The 23,987-nt window shown below is 38.9% G+C and overlaps 1 protein-coding gene across 2 annotated transcripts in view; it reads right to left on the bottom strand.

Moving 5' to 3' along the window:
• Positions 1-22,755, bottom strand: part of KLHL1 (kelch like family member 1) — a 329,988-nt gene extending 307,233 nt beyond the window's left edge. For both annotated transcript variants that reach the window (XM_016216440.2, XM_016216441.2), the window contains exon 1: positions 22,229-22,755. In XM_016216440.2, the coding sequence (XP_016071926.2) occupies positions 22,229-22,722 (494 nt within the window). In that variant the 5' untranslated portion in view covers positions 22,723-22,755. The remainder of the gene's footprint in view (positions 1-22,228) is intronic.
• Positions 22,756-23,987: the final 1,232 nt, after the last annotated feature.

Below are 23,987 nucleotides of genomic sequence, written 5' to 3'. Positions count from 1 at the left end.
CCTGAACAAAAGGGAAAAATAAACAATGGGCTACTCAATTGTGACAACCAGCTTGTGGCCCTGCTCAATACTGGGGCAAGGCCAGTGGCATCCTCTGATTGGAGAGTAGAGCCTGAGCCCCCAACTGACTAGGAGCAACAGTGGAGACCAACCTGCAGGCTGATGCAACTGCAGAGTCTAACTAGCAGCATCACCTCACCAGAAAACATAGCCTACCACTCCACAGAGCCCAGCTAGTGGCCCTACCTGACTGCAGAGCATAGTCAGCATCCCCACTGGACCAGGGAGCTCACACAGCAGCCCCATTTGAGTGCAGAGCCCAATCATCAGGCCACCCAATTGTGGAGCTCAGCCAGTGACACTAGTCCCCACTCTACTCCAAGGCTAGGGGCCTTGGTGATAAGCCTATGCCTGATACCAGCTGACTAACCCAGTACTCCAAGCTGAGCAGACTGGGAAGGTCTTTCTCTACTAAAGCAGACCTGTAAAGTCTGGAGAAGGAGACGACTAGTTCAAAGGTAGATGTGAACACAAGGACACAAGGAGCACAAAGAATCAGATAAACTTGACTCAACAAAGGGAACTAATAATGTTCCAATAACAGGCCCTAAAGAAATGGAGATCTATGAGCTGTAAGACAAACAATTCAGATTAATCCTTTAAAGGAGGTTAGTAAATACAAAAACACATAAACAACTAAATAAAAAGAAAACAATGCGTAGGACTGGAGAAGATGGCGGCCCTGTGAGAAGCAGCAGAGGCCCCCGCTCCCAGCCATGGACTAGGTTTACCCCTAAAATCCTACATATCCAGCTTGGAAAAACCAGAGAAACATACCTGAGTGGATGGAGTGAGAGTGCGGAGCACTGAAGACATCACGGAGTCCGGTAAGAGAGGGGGCGTAGGAACAGGGAGTCCTGCCTGAAGCCTGTGCTGGGCGCCGAGCCCCGAGGCTTGGAGGCTGCAAAGCTCCCTCCCCTCGGGAGTGCGGACCGGCCTCCAAAAGCGGGGCCCTCACACCCAGAGCAACGAGGGGGGAAGGAGCACCCCGCGCATAGGGCAGAGGGACCCTGGGACATGGTGAGTCCGCGAGAAGGGGCTGGTGCCTTCCTAGGAAACAAAGCCTCTAATGGCGGACGGCACCTTCCTAGGAAACAAAGCTTCTAGTGATGGCTGCGATCGGTGTCTAATGCTCCGGATGCCAACCATAGGGAAGGCTGTCCCAAGGTCTGTGGCAACCAAGAGGTAAGGGACCAGAGGACTGCGCTGAGCAGCCACACACGGGGACCCTCTGCCTCCCTGTGGGGCACTGTGTCGAGCCCCAAAAAGCACTGAATCTGCATGGTGTGGGGGAGGGGAGGAGCCTTCCTGCCCTGAGCTCCTTGTGCCGAGAGGCTGGGATCTGTGACCAGCCCAGAGGGGCGACGTGGTGGTGCATGAAGCCGCCCCAGCTTTACTGAGACCAGCGGTGTGTGGAGCTGCGTGGAGCTGACTTTGGGTCCCCTCCTGCTGGGTGCCTTGCAGCGTGGGCAGCGGGACCTTGCAGGGCGGACTCTCTGCTTGTGTGTTGCTTTGTGCATTTGTGAGTTTGATCATGAAACTGGCTCCTACCTTCCCAGAGTGCACTGCGTGGACAGACCAGTGGAGACTGGGATTGGGGCCTTCACGGTAAATGGTCTGAGGGGCGGGCCTGGTGTGACCAGCCAACCAGAGCTGAGCAGTGGGGGTGGAGCCCGCCTGCCTCTCCTGCAGCTGGGAGCACCGCCCCCAGCAGGAAAGGGGCGGGTCCCGCTCACTGAGGCCCAGACACCCCGCAGGGCACAGTCCTAAGAGGGAAGGGAGAGCAGCTCACAGGAGAACATTACAAGAATAAGACTCTCAAGGACTGTTTTTTGGGATCTGGAGGAAACACTGAAAACCCCTGCTGGGGGCTGGGCAGGCAAAGGGCTCACCAGAATGTTTTTTTAATCGAACCCACTAAGCCCAGGCTGCTGAAACAGCCCATACAAAAAAGGCAACGGGCTGAAATCAAACTGAAGCTGCAGCAGGTCAGGGCCTGGGGAACTAGAATCAGATGACAAGGTAGGGACTGAGGAGCTGGCTGTGGAGCAGAGACTAACTCCCGCAGAGTGAGCGCCTGACAGAGACACCTCTAAGGGGAGTGATACCCTGAGCTACACTAGCCACCCTGCACCCTAAAGACTCTACAGAAGACTCTGGAGCAAGACCAAGCAACTACAAGTTTGCAAAGTAGTTGACAAGAAGATGTGGTCCATGGAGAGCCTCAGATTAACCATCTACCTAAGGACACCAGAGCCAAACCTAGACAGCTCCTCACATTGGCTGATACACAGGTACCTCCCAGGAGAACTGAAATCAGCCCACAAAACAGTGACCCTCAGACAACATAAGTTGGCCAGAAGAAACTCACCTGATTGACTATCTTTTTTTCTTCTGTTTTTTTGTTTTGTTTTGGTTTGTTTTTGGGTTTTTTTGTCTGTTTTTTGTTTGTGTGTTTGTTTGTTTTTTCTCTTTTTTCCTTAGGAAGAAGAGAAAGGAGAGACAATTTGTTTTTTCTTCTTTTTTAAATTTTATAATAATTTTTTTAAAAAAACATTTTTTAACTAATGATTTTTCTTTTTTATAAAATAATTTTGTCTTGCTTAGCTTGTTTTTAGTTTTGTTTTGGTTATTTGCTTTGTTTTGTTTTATCCTTGCTTCTACTCTCAAGACTTTCTTAACGACTGGGACTTTATCATTATAACCAAGTTTACTGCTTTCCTCTGTAGTTTCCACCAAATCTCTTACCAAACTCCCTCCCTGCCTGGGCTATATCTCTCTCTCTCCTCTTGATCCATTGGCACACCATTATGGTCAGTTTATATTTGACAAAGGAGGCAAGAGTATCCAATGGAGTAGACAGTCTCTTCAATAAGTGGTGCTGGGAAAACTGCCTAGATACATGTAAAAAAATGAAACTAGACCACCAACTTTCACCATACACAAAAATAAACTCAAAATGTATAAAAGACTTAAGTGTAAGTCACGAAACCATAAAAATCCTGGAAGCAAACATAGGCAGTAAAGCCACAGACATCCCACGTAGTGGAATTTTCACTGATACATCTCCTAGGGCAAGAGAAACAAAATAAAAAATAAACATATGGGACTACATCAAACTAAAAAGCTTCTGCACAGCAAAAGAAAACAGCCTCAAAATACAAAGGAACCCCACAGTCTGGGAAAACATATTTGCCAAGGGTGTATCTGATAAGGGACTAGTTTCCAAAAGTGTACAAAGAACTCATATTACTCAGCAAGAGGAAGATAAACAACCCAATTAAGAAATGGGCAAAGGACTTGAATAGACACTTCTCCACAGAGGACATACGGATGGCCAAGAGACACATGAGAAAATGCTCAACTTTGCTAATCATCAGAGAGATGCAAATTAAAACAACAATGAGGTATCACTTTACACCTGTAAGAATGGCTGCCATCAACAAATCAACAAACAACTTGTGCTGGTGAGGGTGTGGAGAAAGGGGAGCCCTAGTACACTGCTGGTGGGAATGCAGACTGGAGCAGCCACTATGGAAAGCAGTATGGTGGGTCCTCAAAAAATTAGAAATGGAGCTGCCTTTTGACCCAGTGATTCCACTCCTAGGAATGTATCCTAAGAATCCTGAAACATGAATTAATAAGAATATATGTACCCCGATGTTCATAGCAGCACAGTTTACAATAGCTAAGATCTGGAAACAGCCCAAGTGCCCATCAGTAGATGAGTGGATAAAAAAAGCTGTGGGACATTTACACCATGGAATACTAAGCAGCTGTAAAGAAGAAGAACCTGGTACCCTTTGGGACAGTATGATTGGACCTGGAGGAAATTATGCTAAGTGAAATAAGCCAGGCAGAGAAAGACAAACTTCACACGATCTTGCTTATACGTGGAATCTAAAGAACTTAATAAACTGATGAACAGAATAGATTCAATGACATGGAAGCATAGATGAGACTGACGAATGTCAGAGGGATGGAGGAGGGTGGGTGGATGGAGGGGGAGAGAGTAACCAAAGAATTTATGTGAATATATGCACAACCCAAGGACAGGGACAACGGTGGGGAGAGGGACTGGGGAGGGGGATAGGACAGGGTGGAATGAGTCATTGGGGAGAAAAAGGGACATCTGTAATATTTTAAACAAAAAAATTTAAAAGTATAAAAAAACAACAACAATGCATAAACAAAATGAATTAAACAAAAATATAGAAACACCAAAGGAACTAAAAGGAAGATTCCCAAGCTTATTTTATGAGGCCAACATTATCCTAATAGTGTAGCGAAAATTAAATATAGGGAATTAGGGAAAAAATATTTCATAGCAACTTTGTTAGTATCTTAGGATATTTTGATGTTCTTATTTATCTGCTATACTACATAGTTTTAACTGATTATCTCTCCTCACATTATTTTCCATGCTGCTTGGATACAAATAAATGGCCAATAGATGACAATGCAGTTATAGGCAGAAGAAGGTCATTTAGGTCAACAACAGACTGCATAGATGACGGTGGTCCTGATGCAGGAGGAATTAAAAGGCCAGACTTCCCAGAAACGAGTGGGAGTGAGGCTCTTGCTACATCTTCAGAAATGAATTTTCTAGGACTCGCGTGGGAGGATGGAAGGCAGTTTTATTTGTATTAAGTACATTTCTCAGGTTTCAAAGTCCCCTGCCCCTGAAGCCAGTCCTGGAAAAGTTGTAGCTGGGAACTCAGAAGATCCAAAAGCAGGACCAATGTCTAGAGTTTCAGCAGGGGGTGGTTTACTCCTCGGGCCAGATTAAAGTCCACCAGTCCATGTGGGGAGTCCAACACGGTGGTGTGTCATGCCAGCATAGGGAAATGTGCCCCTGCAACAGGAGTCCCAAGAGGATGCAGAGTGCTTGAGTGTGAGTGCCTGCAAGTGTGTGTGTGTGTGTGTGTGTGTGTGTGTGTGTGTGTGTGTGTGTGTGTGTGTGAGAGAGAGAGAGAGAGACAGAGAGAGATAGAGCCCACCTCCTTTGTTTGGAAGTTTATATATTTAGATTTCATCTGCTTGCTGTGGCCACGCCCATCCTGGCCAATAACCTGATTGACTGGCAAGCATTTCCCACCTCACTCAGACCTTACTGGGCATGTCTCTATCTGGTCTTTCCTTTCACTCCTTTTCTGTTCAGTAATAAGCAGGTTATTACAACAGCATCAGTCCCATAAGATTATAGTGGAGCCCAAAAACTCCTTCATAAGGTCTTAGCATGGTCAATGTACAGAGTGGGACAAAAGTAGGTTTACAGTTGTGATTACGCAAAACACAGAGTTTATTCATGTATTATTATTTATTATTGTATTATTTTCCATATGAACAACTGTAAACCTACTTTTGCCCCACCCTGCATTACTGTTTTGTGCCGTCTCAGTTTGTTGATAGTAATGCTATTGCCTTTAAAAGGCTGAGGGCACTCACCTGGGCTTTTCAGTGAGCTTCCTACAAACATCTCCCTTTTCTAAACCAGTGCTACAACTGAGCTGACCCTTGTGGTTCTTACTGCAACTGCAAGACACTCTTTAGCAATAACCATTAGGAAATTTTGAAGGAAATTAATTATAGGCCTTGGAGTGTACAATGCATGCCAGGGGAAGAGAGTTAACCAGCATAGACCTGGGCTTCTGTTTTTATTGGGGTTGAGGATGTGGGCCTAGGGTTCTGCAGGCTACCTCTCTATTGCTGAATTTAAAACATAAGAGTGAAAATTTAAAGGTGGGAAGAGAAAAAAACAAGTAGCCCAACTGGTCAATTACTAAAACCAACTAAAATCTAAAACAAGGAAGCCTCAGTGCAGGGAGGAGGCCTGGCAATGTGAACCAGCCTTCATCGAAGATGGATGCCTCTCTGAAACAGAAGCCTGGTTAAACTGGATGCCTGGGTGATCCAAGCTTAAGTCAGCACATGCACTACAAAAAGAAAAACCAACTGTCAGTGCTTACACTACCATCACTCACCTGTTTGTGGTGATGCTGGTGCAAAGAAACACACTGCACTCTCAGTGGCATAAAAGTTTAGCACATACAGTTACAGGATGTAATTATTGATATAACAAGCTTTTAGACAATAATTGAGCTGTGCATTTTCTATTTGCTCTATCTTTGTTCCCATTTCCTCTTTGATTAGATAAATTCAATAATTTTGGGCTTTTTAATTTATAAACATAATAGCAATAAAACTCAATGTACACATAATGCACATAGAAAACAATCTTATAATCTTTAGGTGACAAATGTAAAAATGTGGAATTTGACTTACCACATTATTCGCTCTGATCTTACAAATGCATTTACACATATGAACATGCATGTGTAGTTTTTTTGGTTTTAATTTTGCTCTATTGTGCCCTAGCTGGTTTGGCTCAGTGGTTAAAGTATCAGCCAGCAGACTGAGGGGTCCCAGGTTTGATCAGAGCCAAGGGAATGTACCTTGGTTGCAGGCTCAATCCCTGGCCCTGCGTTGGGGCTCCTGCAGGAGGGAACCAATGGATGTGTCTCTCTCACATCAATGTTTCTCTCTCTCTTTCCCTTCCACTAGCTCTGAAAAGCAATGAAAAAATATCCCCTGGTGAGGATTAAAAAATAAAAAAGAAATAAAATACCCCTCTCACTGATAGGTTATTCACAGTCCTCACAATCCTGACACCTGGAAGTAGTGTATAGAAATGTCTAACACTGCATTTGTGCACCTCTACTATGGGCCTTGCATCTTTGTTCAGGAAACAAAGTCCTTTCACTTTTGAAGACTCAGGTGAGTTGCTCATACTAGTATATCTCTTAGTGCTGTTTTAATGACCTCTAATCATTGAAGACATTAAAACCCCTCCAATACAACAGTCTTCCTGGAAATATTCAATCTTTTATAAACGACTCATCATACAAGGTAGCCCCTGCTCTGGGTTCCTTTAATTACACCTTCCGCCCAAGTTATTAACTAACTCATCCTTACGGCCATATATTTGAGACTGTCACTATTCAGGTCTATTCCTTATGTGAAATCTTAAGACCCAAGGTGCTCTCTCCTACAATTTCCTAAATTTTAACTTCTGTATTCCTTTACCCCTCTATAAGCACCTCACATGGACTTTAAAAATTAAAATAATAATGAGTGGATAATTATTTTCATTTTTAAAGTCCATGTGAAGTAGTTATACAGGGGTAAAGGAATACAGAAGTTAAAATTTAGGAAATTGTAGGAGAGAATATGTTGGGCACAATACAAGGACATGGACAATGGTGTAGAGAGGGACTAGGTAGGGGGGTGAGCTGGGGTGGAATGGGTCACTGGGGAGAAAAAGGGACATCTGTAATATTTTGAACAAAAAAAATTAAAATAATTATATCAGGTACTTACTGAACTCAGATTGTTCAGAACAAAAAATATTTTCTTCCCTCCAGTCTCCTACATCATCCACAAAATCAACAACAAAAATGCATTAAATTGTCCATCAAAAATTTTAGGAATCTTCTTACCTCTCTACCTCCTTTACAATTAAACTTTTAATTAATTGGCAATTGGGGCATTTTACTTTCCAAAAATTTTTTTTTCTCCTGTCTCTTTTCTTAGTAATAGTTCTTTACTAGGACTGTTGTTTTAGCTTTTTAACTTGGCTTTCTGTTTTCAGTTTCACCCCTCTTTTCTTTAGCCCATTTTACATACACTAAGAGGAAAAAAAAATTCTAATACTTTATTTTCATCAGCTAGATTCATTGTTTTGCAGTCACTATAAGTACAATTGAAAGTCTTTTTTAAAAAAAATATATCTTTATTGATTTTAGAGAGAGGAAGGGAGAGGGAGAGAGAGAAAGATAGAAACATCAACAATGAGAGTCCTGATCAGCTGCCTCTTGCACGCTCCCTACTGGGGATAGTGCCCACAACCCAGGCACCTGCCCTGACCGGGACTCGAACCACAATCTCCTGGCTCATAGGTCAATGCTCAACTACTGAGCCACACTGGCTGGGCAAAAATCTAAAGTCTTTAATATGATCTAGAAGGCCCGTTGTTGTCTGACTATGGTCTATATCCCCATTCAAATCACCTAAAATTTTATCCTGTCATAATCATGCTAATTTACTTGCTTTTTTTTTTTTTTTTTTTTTTTTTTAATGAGAAACTGAACATACTGATGTTGGTCTTTATTAAGATCCCTTTGAAGCTTTCTTTTTCTGAACCTTTAAAAATCCCTTTTAATATGTTCATACTTTGTATTGTGTAAGTTTTTTATAATTACTTATTTGTTAAATTTTATTACTAATTTTCTGTTCTGTGGGGGGGAAATGAGTTTTCCATACCTCATTTTATCTCAGGAAGCTGGCATATTGTGTGGGGGGAAAAATAACTGATTTAAAATAGTCTTCATTGAGTGAAGGAGTAGTTTTTACATGGGGTCATCTGGCTCAGAGTAAACCTTAAGTGTTCAAAATAGAGCTCAATTCATATCTTAAGTAGCCAAAGTGCAGCCTAATTCATGCTGCTATTCTAGGAAGCAAGCTGATTCAACCACAGGGAAGAATTCACTGTCCTCTTTTGCAGCGGCAAGGCCTGAATACTTTAGAAATAATGTATTTCTTGCCCTTTCTCATCATATTCCAATGAGAAAATGAGATAAGGAGTAATTTAAGCAACAATGGGGACATTTTCCTATACAGGTAGAGTTTACCCTAAAACTTAGGTTTTCTAATGCTGAATCCAGTTTTCTTCCCATTGTTGCGTGCAACTGTAGGTGCTGATATATTAAAATTAGGCAAACGATATTAACTTAGAGAAATACATACTATAAAAATTATCAACATTTGTATATCATACATATTTTCAGTTTCTGGAATTATAAAGATTTTTCTGGAATTCACTCATGAATAAGAGTTTCAGTGTTTACTATACTTAGATGAAAATCTGGCATGAGACAAATAAAATAATGTGAGAGAATATGGGAGTAAGAACAGATGCAAGTGAGTCTTCAACTTTAGTTAAGATTTCAAATAGATGTGTCAGTTTGGGGAAATAAAAAGTAATACATTCAGAAAAAATTTTAAGGTGTGTCCTTTGAGAAACTTTATAATAATACAAATTAAATTTATAATTAAAAAGTATTCTACTGATAAGGAATCTATTTAAAATTCACAAGCTGTTGTTTAGGGAGAATAATTATATGTAAATATTTTATATTTTTAGGACATCAAGATAGAGTAGAAAATGAGCTCTTTTTCCTTGGGGAAAATATATTTAGTGGTGTTTCCAAGTTGTCCTGTAAAATACAAAGTGAAGTCAGAGAAGAAGACAGCATAGTTTATTCCTTTCTGTGTCATTAAGGTAAAGCTCATGAATGATATTGCTTCTCCTATAGAATCGGCAATGGAAATGGTTCCCACTATCTCCTAAGACCCTTGTGCTCACATGATAAAACTTTTGAGCTTTCTTTGCAGAAATTCTTACTGTAAAACTATTCAGTCTTCCATTTTTGTTGTTTTTTCCCCCTAACCTGCCAAGAGAAAGGCAACAAAGACTCCATGTGAATATTTCACTATGAAGTTCTGAAAGGCAAGTGTCATATATCAAGCTAAAGAGATGTTTGACTCTAATATGTGATTCATGTTAGAATCAAATTTCTATTCAAAGTATAAATAATCAAAATGGACAAGTTTAATGGACAAGTTTATATGACTTATGATAGATAAATGTTAAGGAGAACTATACCATACAGTGAGGTTTTTTTTTGCTTATCAGAACATTTTTTTCATTCAATCATAATGTTTGAAGACCAGTTGTTTATTCTTTCTTTATAGCATAAATATCTCATTATATGGCTATTATAAAAATTACTTATCCATTACCCACTCATCAAGTCATATATTGTGATGCTGAAAACACACTATCATGATTAATGTAGCTTCAAAATAAGTCAGAAGATCAGTCAGTGTTATTCCTCAAATTTTTCATTTTCTCAAAATTGTTTTGTTTCATCTAAGTCCTTTAAATTTCTCAAGAAATTTTTAGAATAATTCAGTCAATTTTTTAAAAAAATTCTCACCCAAGAATATGTTTTTTTAGAAAGAGAAGAAGGGAAAGAGAGAAAGATTGATGTGAGAAAGAAATGTTGATTGGTTGCCTCCTATACATGCCCTGACTGAATCAATCCAGCAACAGTAATGTGTCCTAACTAGGAATCAAACTCGCAACCCTTTGGTGTATAGGATGATGCTCCAAGGAGCCAAGTAACCTGGCCAGGGTATTCCTGTCATCTTTGTTTTTATTTATTTATTTAATTTAAAAAATATATCTTTATTGACTTCAGCGAGAGGAACAGAGAGGGAGAGAGACTGGTGAAACATCAATGATGAGAGAGTCATTGATCAGGCCCACAACCCTGGCATATGCCCTGACCGGGAATCGAACTCCGATCTCCTGGATCCTAGGTCGGTGTTCAACAGCTGAGCCACGCCAGCTGTTGGCTGCTACTTGTGTTGGGCTTGGAGGTGCTGAGCAGAAGCCAAGCTATGAACCAAGGCAGGTTGCCACTAGTTCTGGGCTTAGGGCATTGCATTAAGAGATGTGAGGCACAATGAGGCAAGCAGCTGCTTGTTCAGGAAATTTTAGAAAAGTGTGAAGCATGAGGCAAGAGAGGCCAGCTGTATGGAAAAACCACTGGAAATGGCTTGGATGAGCCTGAAAGTAAGGAGGGGTCAAGTCTCAAGGAATCATCAGGATGGGGGAGAAAAAAGTGCGAGCCACGTTGATGGAGATTCAGATATGATGACCTCCTTGCCAAGTCTGTGGCAGGGAGGGTTCAGTAAAGAAACAATGGCCTCTGCCAGCACTTCTGTCTGGGAGAAAGCTGTCTCTCCAGCACTCACCCTGATTGTAGACAAGTTAGTCCCTCCCTAAATGTCCCAGTTTCCTTTCAGGCTGCAGCCTCAGGGTTGGAGCTCAGAGGGAGTCCAAGTAAGTCCATGTGCTGGCCTTTTAAGAGGAACTGCCTGGGGTCAGCATACTCTGTGTCACTCAGCCACAATTCCCTCTGGTTTTTACAGCCAGAAGTTTTGGAGATTTCTTTTCCTGGTACTGTAACCCTGGGCTGAGGGGCCTAGTGTGGGGCTGTGACCCTTCACTACTCAGAGAAACCACCACAGCCAAGATATCCCTCCTGGTTTTAAACCACCACACATGGATGTGGGAACAGCAGGTTCCACAATTCTGCTAAGTGTTTTATCCCTCGTATTATTTTCAAAGTGCTTTTTCTTTAATTCCCTAGTTGTAGAACTTTGTTCAGCTAGATTTCAGGTGGTTCTGAATGATGGTTGTTCTGTCTTTTAGCTGTAATTTTGATGTGGTTATGGGAAGGAGGCAAGTATCACATTTACCTATGCTGCCATCTTGACCTAAACTCCAATCTTGTCAATTTTTAATATAAAAACAAAAAAGATTTTTCTTGGAGGATGTGTATAATCTACAGGTCAATTGTAGAAGAATTAACATCTTAATAACTGCAAGTCTTTTGATCCATGAACATAGTACATCTTTCCATTATTTATGTCTTTGCTTTCTCTCCGCATGATTTTGTTTTCAGTGTATAGGTCTTTCACATATTTTGTCATGGTTATTAGTAAGCATTATATACTTTATTGATATTACTATGAAATGTATTACTTTTAGGATTCCGATTTCAAGTTGTTCCTTGATGATATATGAAAATATAACTGGTTTTGTATGTTAATTCTATATCCTGCCAAAAAACTCATCTTTTTTATAGATTCCACAAATTTTGTTCTAATAAACAATTATGACTAAAAATAAAGACCATGTTATTTCTTGATTTATACATAGATGATCAATTACTGAGTAAATTAAAACAGTTTTATTTCTTCCTTTCTAATATTGATGCCTTTTGTTTGTTTGTTTTATTGAACAGATTAATATCTCCAGTCAAATGTTGAATAAAAGTGGCAAGATTAAGCATCCTCATTTTGTTCCAGATTTTAAAGGAAATACATTTAGCCTTTCCACAATATGTTAGCTGTAGGTTTTTCAGACAGTCTCTTTATCAGGTTGATATTTTTTGCTCTGAGATGTACTTCCTCTGGTATTATTACATCCATTTCAACTTTTTTTTTGTTAGTCTTAGGATTTTATATCTTTTTCATCCTTTGCCTTTTAACAAATATTTGTGTTTATATTTAAAGTATATTTTTGGTAACCAGAATATAATTGGGTCTGACTTTTTATAGAATCTGATAATCTTTTTAATTATGAATGTATAGTACAGTTAGTTTTAATGTAATTATTGGTATAGTAAGCTTTCAGACTGTAATTGAGCTGTGCATTTTCTATTTGTTCTATCTTTGTCCCATTTTCTCCTTTATTAGATGAATTCAGTAATTTTTATAACAGCATTTTATATTTTTGTTGTATTAATAGCTATTATTGTTTTGTTAATATAGTGGTTACTTTGGGATTTATCATATAGTTTTGAGACTAACTTCAAATGATAAACCACTTCACATTTCTTATAAGAAACTTGCAATACTATACCTACATTTCTCCCTTCCCAATCTTAATGCTGCTGCTGTCATACATTTATGTTACGTATATGATAAAAACCATCATTGAGCTTTCAAATCTCCCAGGTGTAAATATTAAGAAATAATCTTGTTTTCTTAACCCATATAGTTACCATTTTGGGTGGTTTGTATTTCTTTGTGTCAACTGATGTCATTTTCCTTGTTTCATTTTGGGTGATTTCATTGCTGTGTTTTAAATTTCATCATGTTTTTCTTCAATTTCTGCTCTGTAATTAATATTATCCAGAAAATTTTTCATCTCAAACATTATAATCTGATTTTCATTTAGAAATTTGATGTTGATCTTTCCATATGTATCATAACCCTAGTTAATTATTTGAACATATGGAATATGGTTTTTACTACTTTAATGACCTTGTCTGCTACTTTTTTGGGCCAGTTTTATTTTATTGATTTTGCTTCTTATTATGGTTTATATTTTTTCCACTTCTACCTTGTTTGGTACTGAATATATATGAATATGTGAATTATTCTTCAACTTTGTTATAGGGCACAGTTAAATTACTTGGAAACAGTTTAATACTTTTGGGTTTTACTGTTGAGATTTATTAAGTGGTACCACAGCAGTATTTATTCTAAAGCTAGTTATTTTCTATTACTAACACAATACCTTTCCACATACTTTTCTAATCCCATGAATTATGAGGTTTTTCCATTCTGATTGTTAGAAACAAGTACTATTCTCTCTGATTTTGAGATAGTTCTTTCCAAACACTTGGGTAACTCCTTAAACACATGTACCTGTCAGTATTCTACTGAATACTGATCTGCTGAATACTCAAGAGACCCCTCCACAGATTTCTGGCGTTTTCTCCATATTTATTTTTTTTTTAATATTTTATTTTGGAATAATTATATAGTCACCAGCAGTTGCAAAAATAGTAGCAAGTCTCATGTGCCCCTCACCGTTTCCTCCAATTGTGATATCTTACATAGTTTTAGTAAAATATCAGCCCATGATCCTAAAACCAATTACATGCTGATGATTCTCCAGTTAATTAATTAATTAATTAATGTGTTTGTTGTTTTCTAATTACAGCCCACATTCAACACTATTCTGTATTAGTTTCAGATGTACAACATAGTGGTCAGAAACCATATATACACTGAGCTCCTTCTCATCAATACAGGATGATTCTCGTGTTCCTCCTGGTTTTCCCTTCCCTGTAACAGTGCCTGGAATCTTGCTCACATGGTTAGCTGGGTAATCACAGTATGCATTTCATTTTTTTTTAAATATATTTTAGGAATCGCTCTCCTTCAGTGTCTTGAAAATCTTCTTTCATATACTGTCTCTTTCTTTCTCCCTTTCTTTCTTTTTCTTCCTTTCTTCCTTTCTTCCTTTCTTCCTTTCTTTCTTTCTTTCTTTCTTTCTTTCTTTCTTTCTTTCTTTCTTTCTTTCTTTCTTTCTTCTTCTTTCTTCTTTCTTTCTTTCTTTCTTTCTTTCTTTCTTTCTTTCTTTCTTTCTTTCTCTTTCTTTCTTTCTTCTTTCTTTCTTCTCTTTCTTTCTTTCTTTCTTTCTTTCTTTCTTTCTTTCTTTCTTTCTTTCTTTCTTTTCTTTCTTTCTTTCTTTCTTTCTTTCTTTCTTTCTTTCTTTCTTTCTTTCTTTCTTTCTTTCTTTCCTTTCTTTCTTTCTTCTTTCTCTTTCTACTTTCTTTTCCTTTTCTTTTTCCTCTTGTTTCTTTCTCTTCTCTTTCATTCCTCTCCCTCTCTCTCCCTCTCTCTCTCTCTCTCTCTCTCTCTCTCTCTCTCTCTCTCATTCTTTCATTCTATAGTGTGTCTATATAACTTTTTTCCTTTGTTTCTTCCTTCTTTCATTCTTTGTTGTTGCTTCAGGTGAAAGGTAAGTCCAGTCCTTGTTATTCTATATAGGCTAGAAATAGAAGTACCAGTTCTTCTTTTATACTGACTTGAATAAAATGATTAAAATATTATTTGCCCAGGATGTTTTCATCTCAACTGATTTTTAAAATTTTCTCATTTCTAGGCAGATAATGTGGGAATATTCATATTACTAAACACAGCTTACTGATCTAACCAAAGCCACTACAAAAGAGCCATACAGTATTTTTTATATAAAAATGTCATGCCTTTTGAGGGGAAAAAAATGCACAAGTAAATCTTTAAAAATCATCAGTGGATTACCAAGTACCAAACATCCCAGCATTAATTGTGTAAACTTCTCTATTGTAATTATATGCTAGTATATCAAGTTAAGGTAACTGAAAAAGTAGGTATCATATTTAAATTTTATTGCAAATGATAAAAAACTACTCCAGGTTTATTTTCAAAATAGTAGTGTTCAAAATTTAGCCTCAGAGTAAGAAGTTGGGATATTTTATATTCATAAATTCAAAAATACAAGTTTTAAAAAGTTTTACCATTTTCTCTGAAGTTCTGATATTTGTGAATACTGATCTAAAGGGACCTCTTGGATATTTGAGTAAAATTGAAATTTACTAGGGAAACAGACAAAACAAAAACAATCAAACAAACAAAACCCAGATATCTTATTGCCACTCACCTCCTGAAAAACTAGAATAGTTTTAATTCTTCCCTTCCCTTGTAATATAAACCCTCCCAATTTTCTGATCCCATAATTTAAGTTGTTCTGTCATATTTTAGTGAAGATGAAAATGCTGATTTGTATGAGCAAATGCCTAGCAATATCACTAAGAAAAAAATGTGCTAAGTATAAAAAAATCGAACTGAAAGATTTCCTTTGAAAATCAGTTATTAAAATTGAACTAAGGCCACCTAAGGAATAAAAAAGGCTGAATTTAGAATTAACACTGATTCATTCCACTCTTTACTATCATTGAAGACTCTAAGATCAATTTTTAAAAAGCATAATTTCTGCAATATGATCTTATTTTAAAATGATCTGCCTCATAGGCTTACCATTCAAAACAGATTTTTCTTGGGATTCTAAAATCATAGTGCGCATTCTCTCTGGTCAAGGTAACCATTGTTAAGCTTTTATAAACACTTAGATCAAACTGTTTTTAAATCCTGGTCAGAGAAGTCAGCAATGGTAGCAAGCATCAAACCTATATAGTACAATAAGCTTTTTTCTGGCCTCTACTTGACTTATAAGATCTTTAAAACCATATTTAATTTCAGATTATTTGTGTCTACATCAGATATTTTCTTTAACATTTTCAATAATACAATTTTAAATTCAGAAAGGCAAATTAATTATCTGACCTAAAGTAATATGCAAATTCAAGAATATTTGTTATTACAATTATCACAAATATACCTAAAATTATTTTGTATGGTAAAAACAGAAACTCAATAGAATCTCATTACTTTGAGATTCCACTTAAAAGGATGCATATTTTCAATTCCAGAAGTTTGATTTAACTCTAAAATATACTGCAAATCTCAGTTCTCTGTAAATTCTGTAAGAACTATTAGTCAAGAACAATAAAATTAGACTTAACATGTAATTGTTAAAAGCACATCTTTCCCAGATACACAAATTATCTTTGAGTTTTTTTTTTTGGGGGGGGGGGGGAACAATAGAAACAAATAACTGATCAATATTATGTTCTATTAACCAAAAGTTGATTTTGATTGGAAAAGGAGAATTTATATATTACTTTAACATTACTTAAAATAGTATACTTTAAAGAGGTTAATAATATAGTTTACAAAATATTCATTAGAAATTTATTAATGAAAACTAGAATATGATCTTTCAGTTAGCATGGTTCTTTTTTGTTTGCTATAATTGAGAGTTGTATTTAGCCCTGGCCATGGGGCTCAGTTGGTTGGGTGTCAGTAACCTGTGAACTGAAAGTTTGCTGGTTTGATTCCCAGCCAGGGCACATGCCTGCGTTTCTGGCTTGATCCCCAGTAGAGACAGCAGATCAATGTTTAACTCACACATTGATGCTTTTCTCTCTGTCCCTCTCCCTTCCTCCTTCTCTAAAAATCAATAAAATTCTTTAAATAAAGAGTTGTAGTCTATCATCTTACATTTGTATTCACATCTTTCAGATACCTCTGGAGTTTTCTGATCAATATCAAACCTAGTGGTCTCATTTCTTTTTCCTTTATGATCTTCTCAGTTTGCCTGAAGCAAACATGTTCAGAGGGGAGGACACCTGAAAATTGTAGGTTTCTTTGCAGAATACCACATGCTGCTTATGAATCCATTCTGAAATAGGTGAAAAAAACAAACAAAAAACACCTTTCCCCTAACAAGGTATCATCTTTGCTAGTTCTGCTTTAAATAACAGTAGGTTTTTAATGCCCAAATCTAGGATAAATTACAAAGAAGACATAAAATTGAGTAAAATCACTCTATGCTGCTTTTTTTTCCCCCACTACAAATTTGGGGCTGCTGGGGAATTATGAACATTAGTTCATTTTAGTGTTCCATGGAAGCATACTTTGAGAACTACTTTCCTGAATAAATAGTTTCTTACCATTTTAAAAATTATTTTCTCTTTTGAAGCAATGCTGACACTTTTTCATTTTAAATACTTGGTTCCAGTCCCATCAATTTCCATGAGGTCTTAATGGTATATGCTGTCTTTTTGTGACATTTCTCTATATCAATTTTTCTGAGCTTCAGAAAGCAGGTTTTCTATCATAAAGCTCTCTTTTGGGCTCCAAAATTAAATTATTTTCCTTGTCTAAGTTATTTCCTCATACTTCCATTTAATAATAAAGTAAAATGCTCCAAATGTATCATACTTCAGGAAAAATTGAATGTTTTCTAACTTGGGCTAAGAAGTCTTGTTTGAAACTTCTAATGCATTGTGCATTAGAATCATTTTAAGAGTTTATCTAAACTTTCAAACACAAGCAAAACTTTCACCAAGGGATTAAAAAGAACTGCTTTATAATAACTTTAGTTAGAATTTCTTTTCTTATGGTCTGCTTATTTGTTTAAGCAGAGGAAAAGAAGAATTGACAAAGTGACCTGAATTAGAGTGTCTGGAGTCAGCAAAGACTAACAGTCCAGCAGAGATAGTAAAAGGCAAAGGGAGTTAAATATATAGTGACAGAAGGAGATTTGACTGCGGGTGTTAAAAAACAATATGATATACAAATAATATATTATAGAATTGTACACTTGAAACCTGTATAATTTTATTAACCAGTGTCATCCCAATAAATTTTACAAAAAATTAAAAATAAATAAAAATATAAAGTTGAATCCCTCAAAAAAGTATAACTGCATTACTTAAAAGTCTGTGACTCTAGGCAAATTAATTGCTTATCTACATCTCACTTTTTTCATTTATGTAATCATTGTGCCAAAGGGATATATAATTGGACCAGAATCATAAAGCTAATCTGAATATTAAATTGCACAACATAAACAGATATTCAACATGCTACCTGATAAATAACAAGGTCTTAATCAATGTCACTCATTCTGATTATGATATATATTTATTCACTCAACAGTGTTTATCAAATAACTACATATTCTGAGATATGGATAAAATGATTAGCAAAACAAACACACTGTCCACTGGGCAATGTAGTTAGTGACAAACAACAAAATTAACACAGTTATCGATATATGATTATAAGCTACAATAAAGAATTAAAAAGTAGAGATCTGTTACTCAAACATAAAACAAGAGATAACATATACTAAAAAAAAAATGTAAGTGAAAATTTTGCCTAACGGATCAATGAATGCTTCTCTGAGAAAGGTACAGAGGTTTATTCAAGACATTTCAATGGTGAATGGGAATAAACTCAAGAAAGGGTGGGTTAAGGGAAGGAGAGTCACTATACAAGGAATAGTAACAAGTTTGAGGCCAGGGAAAAATGATATAAAACAACATGGAATCTGGAAGGCAAAGGGTGATGGGGACGTTGGTGGTTGAAGGACTTTGATATTAGACAGGGGACAAATCATTCAGGACCAAGATGCCCAAAGTATGGATTGAGGTCAGAGGATGGTAGAAATGTTTTAAGGGTTTGGGGGAGGAGAGCCAGGGATGAGGCAAAGTAGTTCAGATTTTTATTTTATAATTTTCTTTGACTCTAGTAAAGAGAATGGATTACAGGTGGCAAAATTAGTGAAGGGAGATGATGCAGATGGCAGTTGCAGATGTTGAGCTGAAAGAGGACAGTATATTAGAAATGGTGTAGTCAATGGAGACGGAGAGAAGTGGGATAGATATGGGGGGGCATTTTCAAGTAAAAGTGACAGGACTAGTTGAAATATTGAAAATGATGGGGAAAAAGATTAGGGCAAATACGATCGTGATTTCTGGTTTGCACAAACCAATGGGTGCAGAGCTATCCTCTGGGACAGAGAGGAAGGACACTGAGCAAAAGAGAAGGGGAGATGATGAGCTCAATTTTCTATATGTTGTGTTTACCTTGCCTGTGATATTCACCACAGAGGTCAAGCAGAGAGGTGGATGTGTGAGCCCACAAGTCAGGGGGGGTCCTAGGTTTTGAGTTGCAAATATAGAAATAGAGTTCATGGATGGTAACTAAAACCGTGGAATCAGATGACTTCACTCTGAGAATTTAGAAAACTAAAAAAGCAAGCAGTTAAACAAGGCATCTCTTTTTCTACTCACAACTCTACACACTGCAAGACTATAAATATTTCTCTTTGGTTTCTTAGTTTACTACCTATAGAATTTTGGACAGAGCTATTCACATCAGAACATATACTGATATGAATAGCTGGGAAATTATACACTTTCCAACAACTAAGTGTGGGCAGTAGAGAAAAATGATTAATAGCATAAGGTAGGAGCCTGTGACTGTAACATTAGAATTCTTAATGGCACGATGGTTGAGGTATTAGAATACTGAGGTCTGCTTATTTATGTCTAGGAGGGTGGAATAAGATAAAGGCTGGGTTTGGGTGGCAAATTAGTTCACCACTGTCTTCTTGCTACCTTTATGTTTCAACTCCATGATGATTTGACCTTTCTAGAATTCTGATCATATGGGCAGCTTTCCTCTGAGCATCCTTCAGATGCTGTTTGAGTGATAAATTAAATGAACTGAGCTGCTGATACTTGTCTAAAACAATGTTTTTAAGCAGTGTGAGATCAGATGAATAAAGAGAAGATTGGAATATGAAAAAAGAGAACAGAAAAATGGCCAACTCTTGCTTTATGAACATAAATTTTAGCATAGAAGTCAGAATTAATAAAACTAATTGCTAAATATGAAATCACTGACATCACAGTATAATGATATAATGATCCAAGTAATCAAAATTATCATGCAGGGTTCATATAGTTTATGTACTCATTGATCATTATAAACATTATGTAGATTTCCTGCATAAGTTTTGATAGAAATAAATCAACATTACAAATTATTCTACTTATTATTTTCTATTCAGTATCTAACTTTGAAAATGTCTCTCTGTGAAATGAACCTTATTTTTACCACATGTTAATATAATATATATTGATAATGACTAATTACTTAGTTTGGTAGTGTAAATTCAACCAATCAGGAGAACAAAACCAATATTCTATGAAGGTTTAGGGACATATAATATCCCTGAGAATACTATCAGTGTTAACCGACTTGTCCAGTGAAGATTTTAAGTTAGTCTAAAAGATTTAAGTATTAATAGGAATTTCAAAATAAAATTAGACTTGATTTTTAATATTTTACATACTCAAAAATCTCATAGGAGACCATCATTCCAATAGTAATATGATTTAAGGTGGTATTACGCTTTTTTTCAGAATACCTTTTACTGACAGCTCTTTGTGAGTGAAAACACTGATGTATATTCAAAAATGAGAGACTAGAAGATAATTCTGATGAATGTTTTCTATTAGTTATTGGTTTTACTTTTTATTATAATTTTTATGACAATATTCCATTGTTATTTTAATATTCCATTAAAATTCTTCAACTTACAAGAAAGTCTTCAGAAATTACTCATACCAAATATGACTCACATAATACTATATTTGTTATAAAGCAAATTACTTTATTAAGTGATCAAACAATATTCCCAGAATGTCAAGCTGTTTTGAAGACTTTACAAATCTAAAGAATTCATCCACTTTTTTATTGAACTGAGTCACAATAATATCCATTTCAATAAAGTAATAATTAGTAAATGTTTAACCTATCTTTTAAATATATAAGGTGAACTGCTAAATGTTTATGAATGCCCCTCTAAAAACAAGTTTTATACTTACTCAACTATTTAAAATATAACAATGATAAGTCTAAAACTACATAAATCAAATAACTTCATGATATTATTGGTACCCCAAATTATAACTTTTTTGGTAAAATATCTTACTTAATTGAGTGATAGGTAAACTTATATTTGGTCTCCTATATAAGGGTAGAAACTTTGACACACTTGAAAAATGCAAATTAAACTACTTCCTCTTTAATTATCTTACATTATATTAAATGTCAATGCCTTCAAATATTATGTGACCGTGGTCAAGGCTGTTAAGATTCAGATTTAAATCTACATAATCACATCATTGAAGCAATTCAATTGTATCTCTAACCCATAAAGTGTACTTATACATATTATTTCGTTTTATGTATTTTTTGTGTGACTTAACTTCACAAGAAGCTGATTCAGTCAACGAAGTTTAAAAAGTTGCTTCTATTTCTAATTTGTTATTTAGAGGTAGTTAAGTTTTATTAACATATTCATTGCCATTTCCTGTTTGCCCTGTATTTATCTTCAATAATGTGTTCTGATATAGTCTGGGAAAAGTGGATGTGTTTTCATATCCTCCTTACACGACAAACCTAGTAACCATCTAGTGCAGAGTAATGAGTCTTTCTCCAACAATGTGAAACTCAGGAGCTTCATGTCTCTGAAGGTTTTCTGTAAGTCTTAAAAGTAGGAGAACTCTACTCAAAGAGGTATAGTATTAGACACAAACAAGAAATAATGTTGACCTGATTAGTAAGGATGCTCAGTCCCACACTGAGCCAACAAATCTGGAAAGCTGAACGCCAAAGGGCTCAGCGACAGTTTACTTCTAAGACTCTGAACAGGCAAAAGTAAAGTGGGATAAAGTGAAAAGCTGGGATAGAGAATAACACTAATTCACGGAGAGAAAAAAGAGAGAAGGTAATGCTGCTGTCCAGGAGCCTCCTTTGGTCGGCCCCATCCTTCCTGGAATACAGAGTGGAGCACAGGGCCCCCAGGTAACTTGCTACCTCAGATTTTAGGCCAGTACATGAGAGATGCATCCGAGGGGTCCTTCAAGCAAGTTTCAGCTCATAACTTAATGACACGTAAGGATAGAATACTATATTCTCGGAAATAGGAGAACCACTCCACCTAGAGATTGACCAAAATCAACGTAGGTTCCGTGTGTGATTACAACTCTGAGAACTTGCAAAGGAAAACAATTATGTGTGAGCCCGTAGAAAATAATGAATAAACTTGTAACAAGATTACAACTTGGGTAATAAAATCCCTGCTGGCGTCTCTCAACCAAAAGTGTCAACCTGAAACCTTTCAGACTTACTAATAACCAAAGTACAAGGGGGGTGGGGGGGGGCGAGAGGAGTAAAACCTGGGAGCTGCTTGGACGCCCCGCGGGACTTACTGTACCTGTGTCCACACCCTTCACCTGTTGCCTGGCTCGAGCTGGGCGGCTCCGCGCTGAGCTCCTGCAGGACCAGCCCCTTCTCGCGCGGCCCGGGGAAGTCCATGCCGGGCACCCCCTCCTCCTCTAGGGACTCCACGTAGAAGAGGGTCCTGGCCGGCGGCTGGGTGCCCTGCCCGGGCGCGCCGGGCTGCAGCCTCGTGGCCGCCGGCAGCAGGGTGCCATTCGGTGGGTGGAAGGAAGACGAGGAAGACGAGGGGGAGGAAGACGAAGAGGAGGAAGAGGAGGACTTCTTCCAGAAGGTGCTCACGCCGCCCTTCTCTTGGCTCTTGAGCAGGCGGCTCTGGCTGGGTCCCCAGTGCTCGAAGCCGCCGCCGTCCTGCTGCGCGCAGCCGCCCCCCGCCGGGCCGCCGGGGGACTGGGACGGGTGGCTGAAGAGTTTCCAGCGGAGTCGCAGGATGTGTTTCACATCGAAGTCTTTTCGCCCGGAGCCCGACATGCTTGATGCGAGGAAGGCAAAGGCAGCTCGGGCGGCGCAGGAGTAGACGGGCGGCCGGCGGGGGAGCCGCGGAGCCCGGTGGGAGGCGGCTGGCGGCGCTCCCCGCGCCCGGAGCAGGCGCCGCCAGGCGGGGTGAGCGCGCTGCCCGGCGGCCGCGGAGCGCGGGCGGCACGGCTCGGCGGCTCGGCGGGGTCGGGTCCGCGGGAACCGCGCGTGGGGAGCCCGCCGGCCGCGGGCAGAGGCGGGCGAGGGGAGGCGAGGGCTGGGGATCCTCGGTCCCCGCGCAGGGCACCGGTGGGACGACCCGGCGCCGGAGATGCGCGACAGAGGGAGATCCGCGCGCTCCGAGGCTCGGGGGCGGCGGTAGCCGGAGACACGTCCCTGGGATGCGCCCGTGGCACAGCCTCAGTTGGGAAGGTGTCAGCTCTCCTGTCCTTGCGGCTGAGTTCAGTGCCTGGAGAGCGCAGAGAGAGGGAGCGGGAGGGAGAGAGAGAGAGAGAGAGAGAGAGAGAGAGAGAGAGAGAGAGAGAGAGAGGCCCCAAGTCGCGAAGAAGCGCTCCCCCAACCCAACCTCCTGCGTGCACCTGCGCCCCTGTCCCTGGCCTCTCCGAGGATGCTCTGAGAGCTTGCCTGGTGTTTCTGAGAAAGTCAAATGCCTTCTGCAAGGTGGAGAAGGGGTGGTTTTATATGGTCAATTTGTAAAAGAGGGGGGAAAAAAGATATTCCGGGAAATATAGGGAGGCAGGAGGAAAAGCTGTCAAGGTCCTCACAGTACAATTTTCTCTCTGCCTCGGCGCCTCCGCCTCCCCGTAAGTGACGCAGATGTGCACCGGGGCCTGCACGGAGAGGTGGAGGGAGGGAGGCAGGGAGGGAGGGAGGCTTCAGTCTTCTTTATGCAAGTGAAGCTGCTGCTCTTATTGTCCCTGTGCGTGGGCCCCTGGCACCTTTTCTCACCCTCCTTCCTCACTACGCTACTGTGTAGCGGTAAAAGTAAAGCGAACAGGCCTTACGCTTCAGCATCAGTAGACACCAAGCACGAATCTTGGCCGCGCAAACTTAATAGGCTGCCATCCGTTTGCAGGTTGAAGGTTAACGGCTTGAATTATTTAATAAACCGCATCCTTTCACCTTTAGCCTTAGTCTCTCTGTGGGGAGACACAGAAGAAACAGGGACGCCGGCGTCCAGGGATGGCAGTGCCACCGTCCTGACACTTACACGGTGATTTTTCATTAATGACTACGGGGCGGTGCTTCACCCCGGGGGC

This window comes from Miniopterus natalensis, chromosome 2 (genome assembly GCF_054644295.1).
Source record: "Miniopterus natalensis isolate mMinNat1 chromosome 2, mMinNat1.hap1, whole genome shotgun sequence".
Taxonomy (NCBI): Eukaryota; Metazoa; Chordata; class Mammalia; order Chiroptera; family Miniopteridae; genus Miniopterus; species Miniopterus natalensis.
This window is presented reverse-complemented; position numbering and strand designations above follow the sequence as displayed.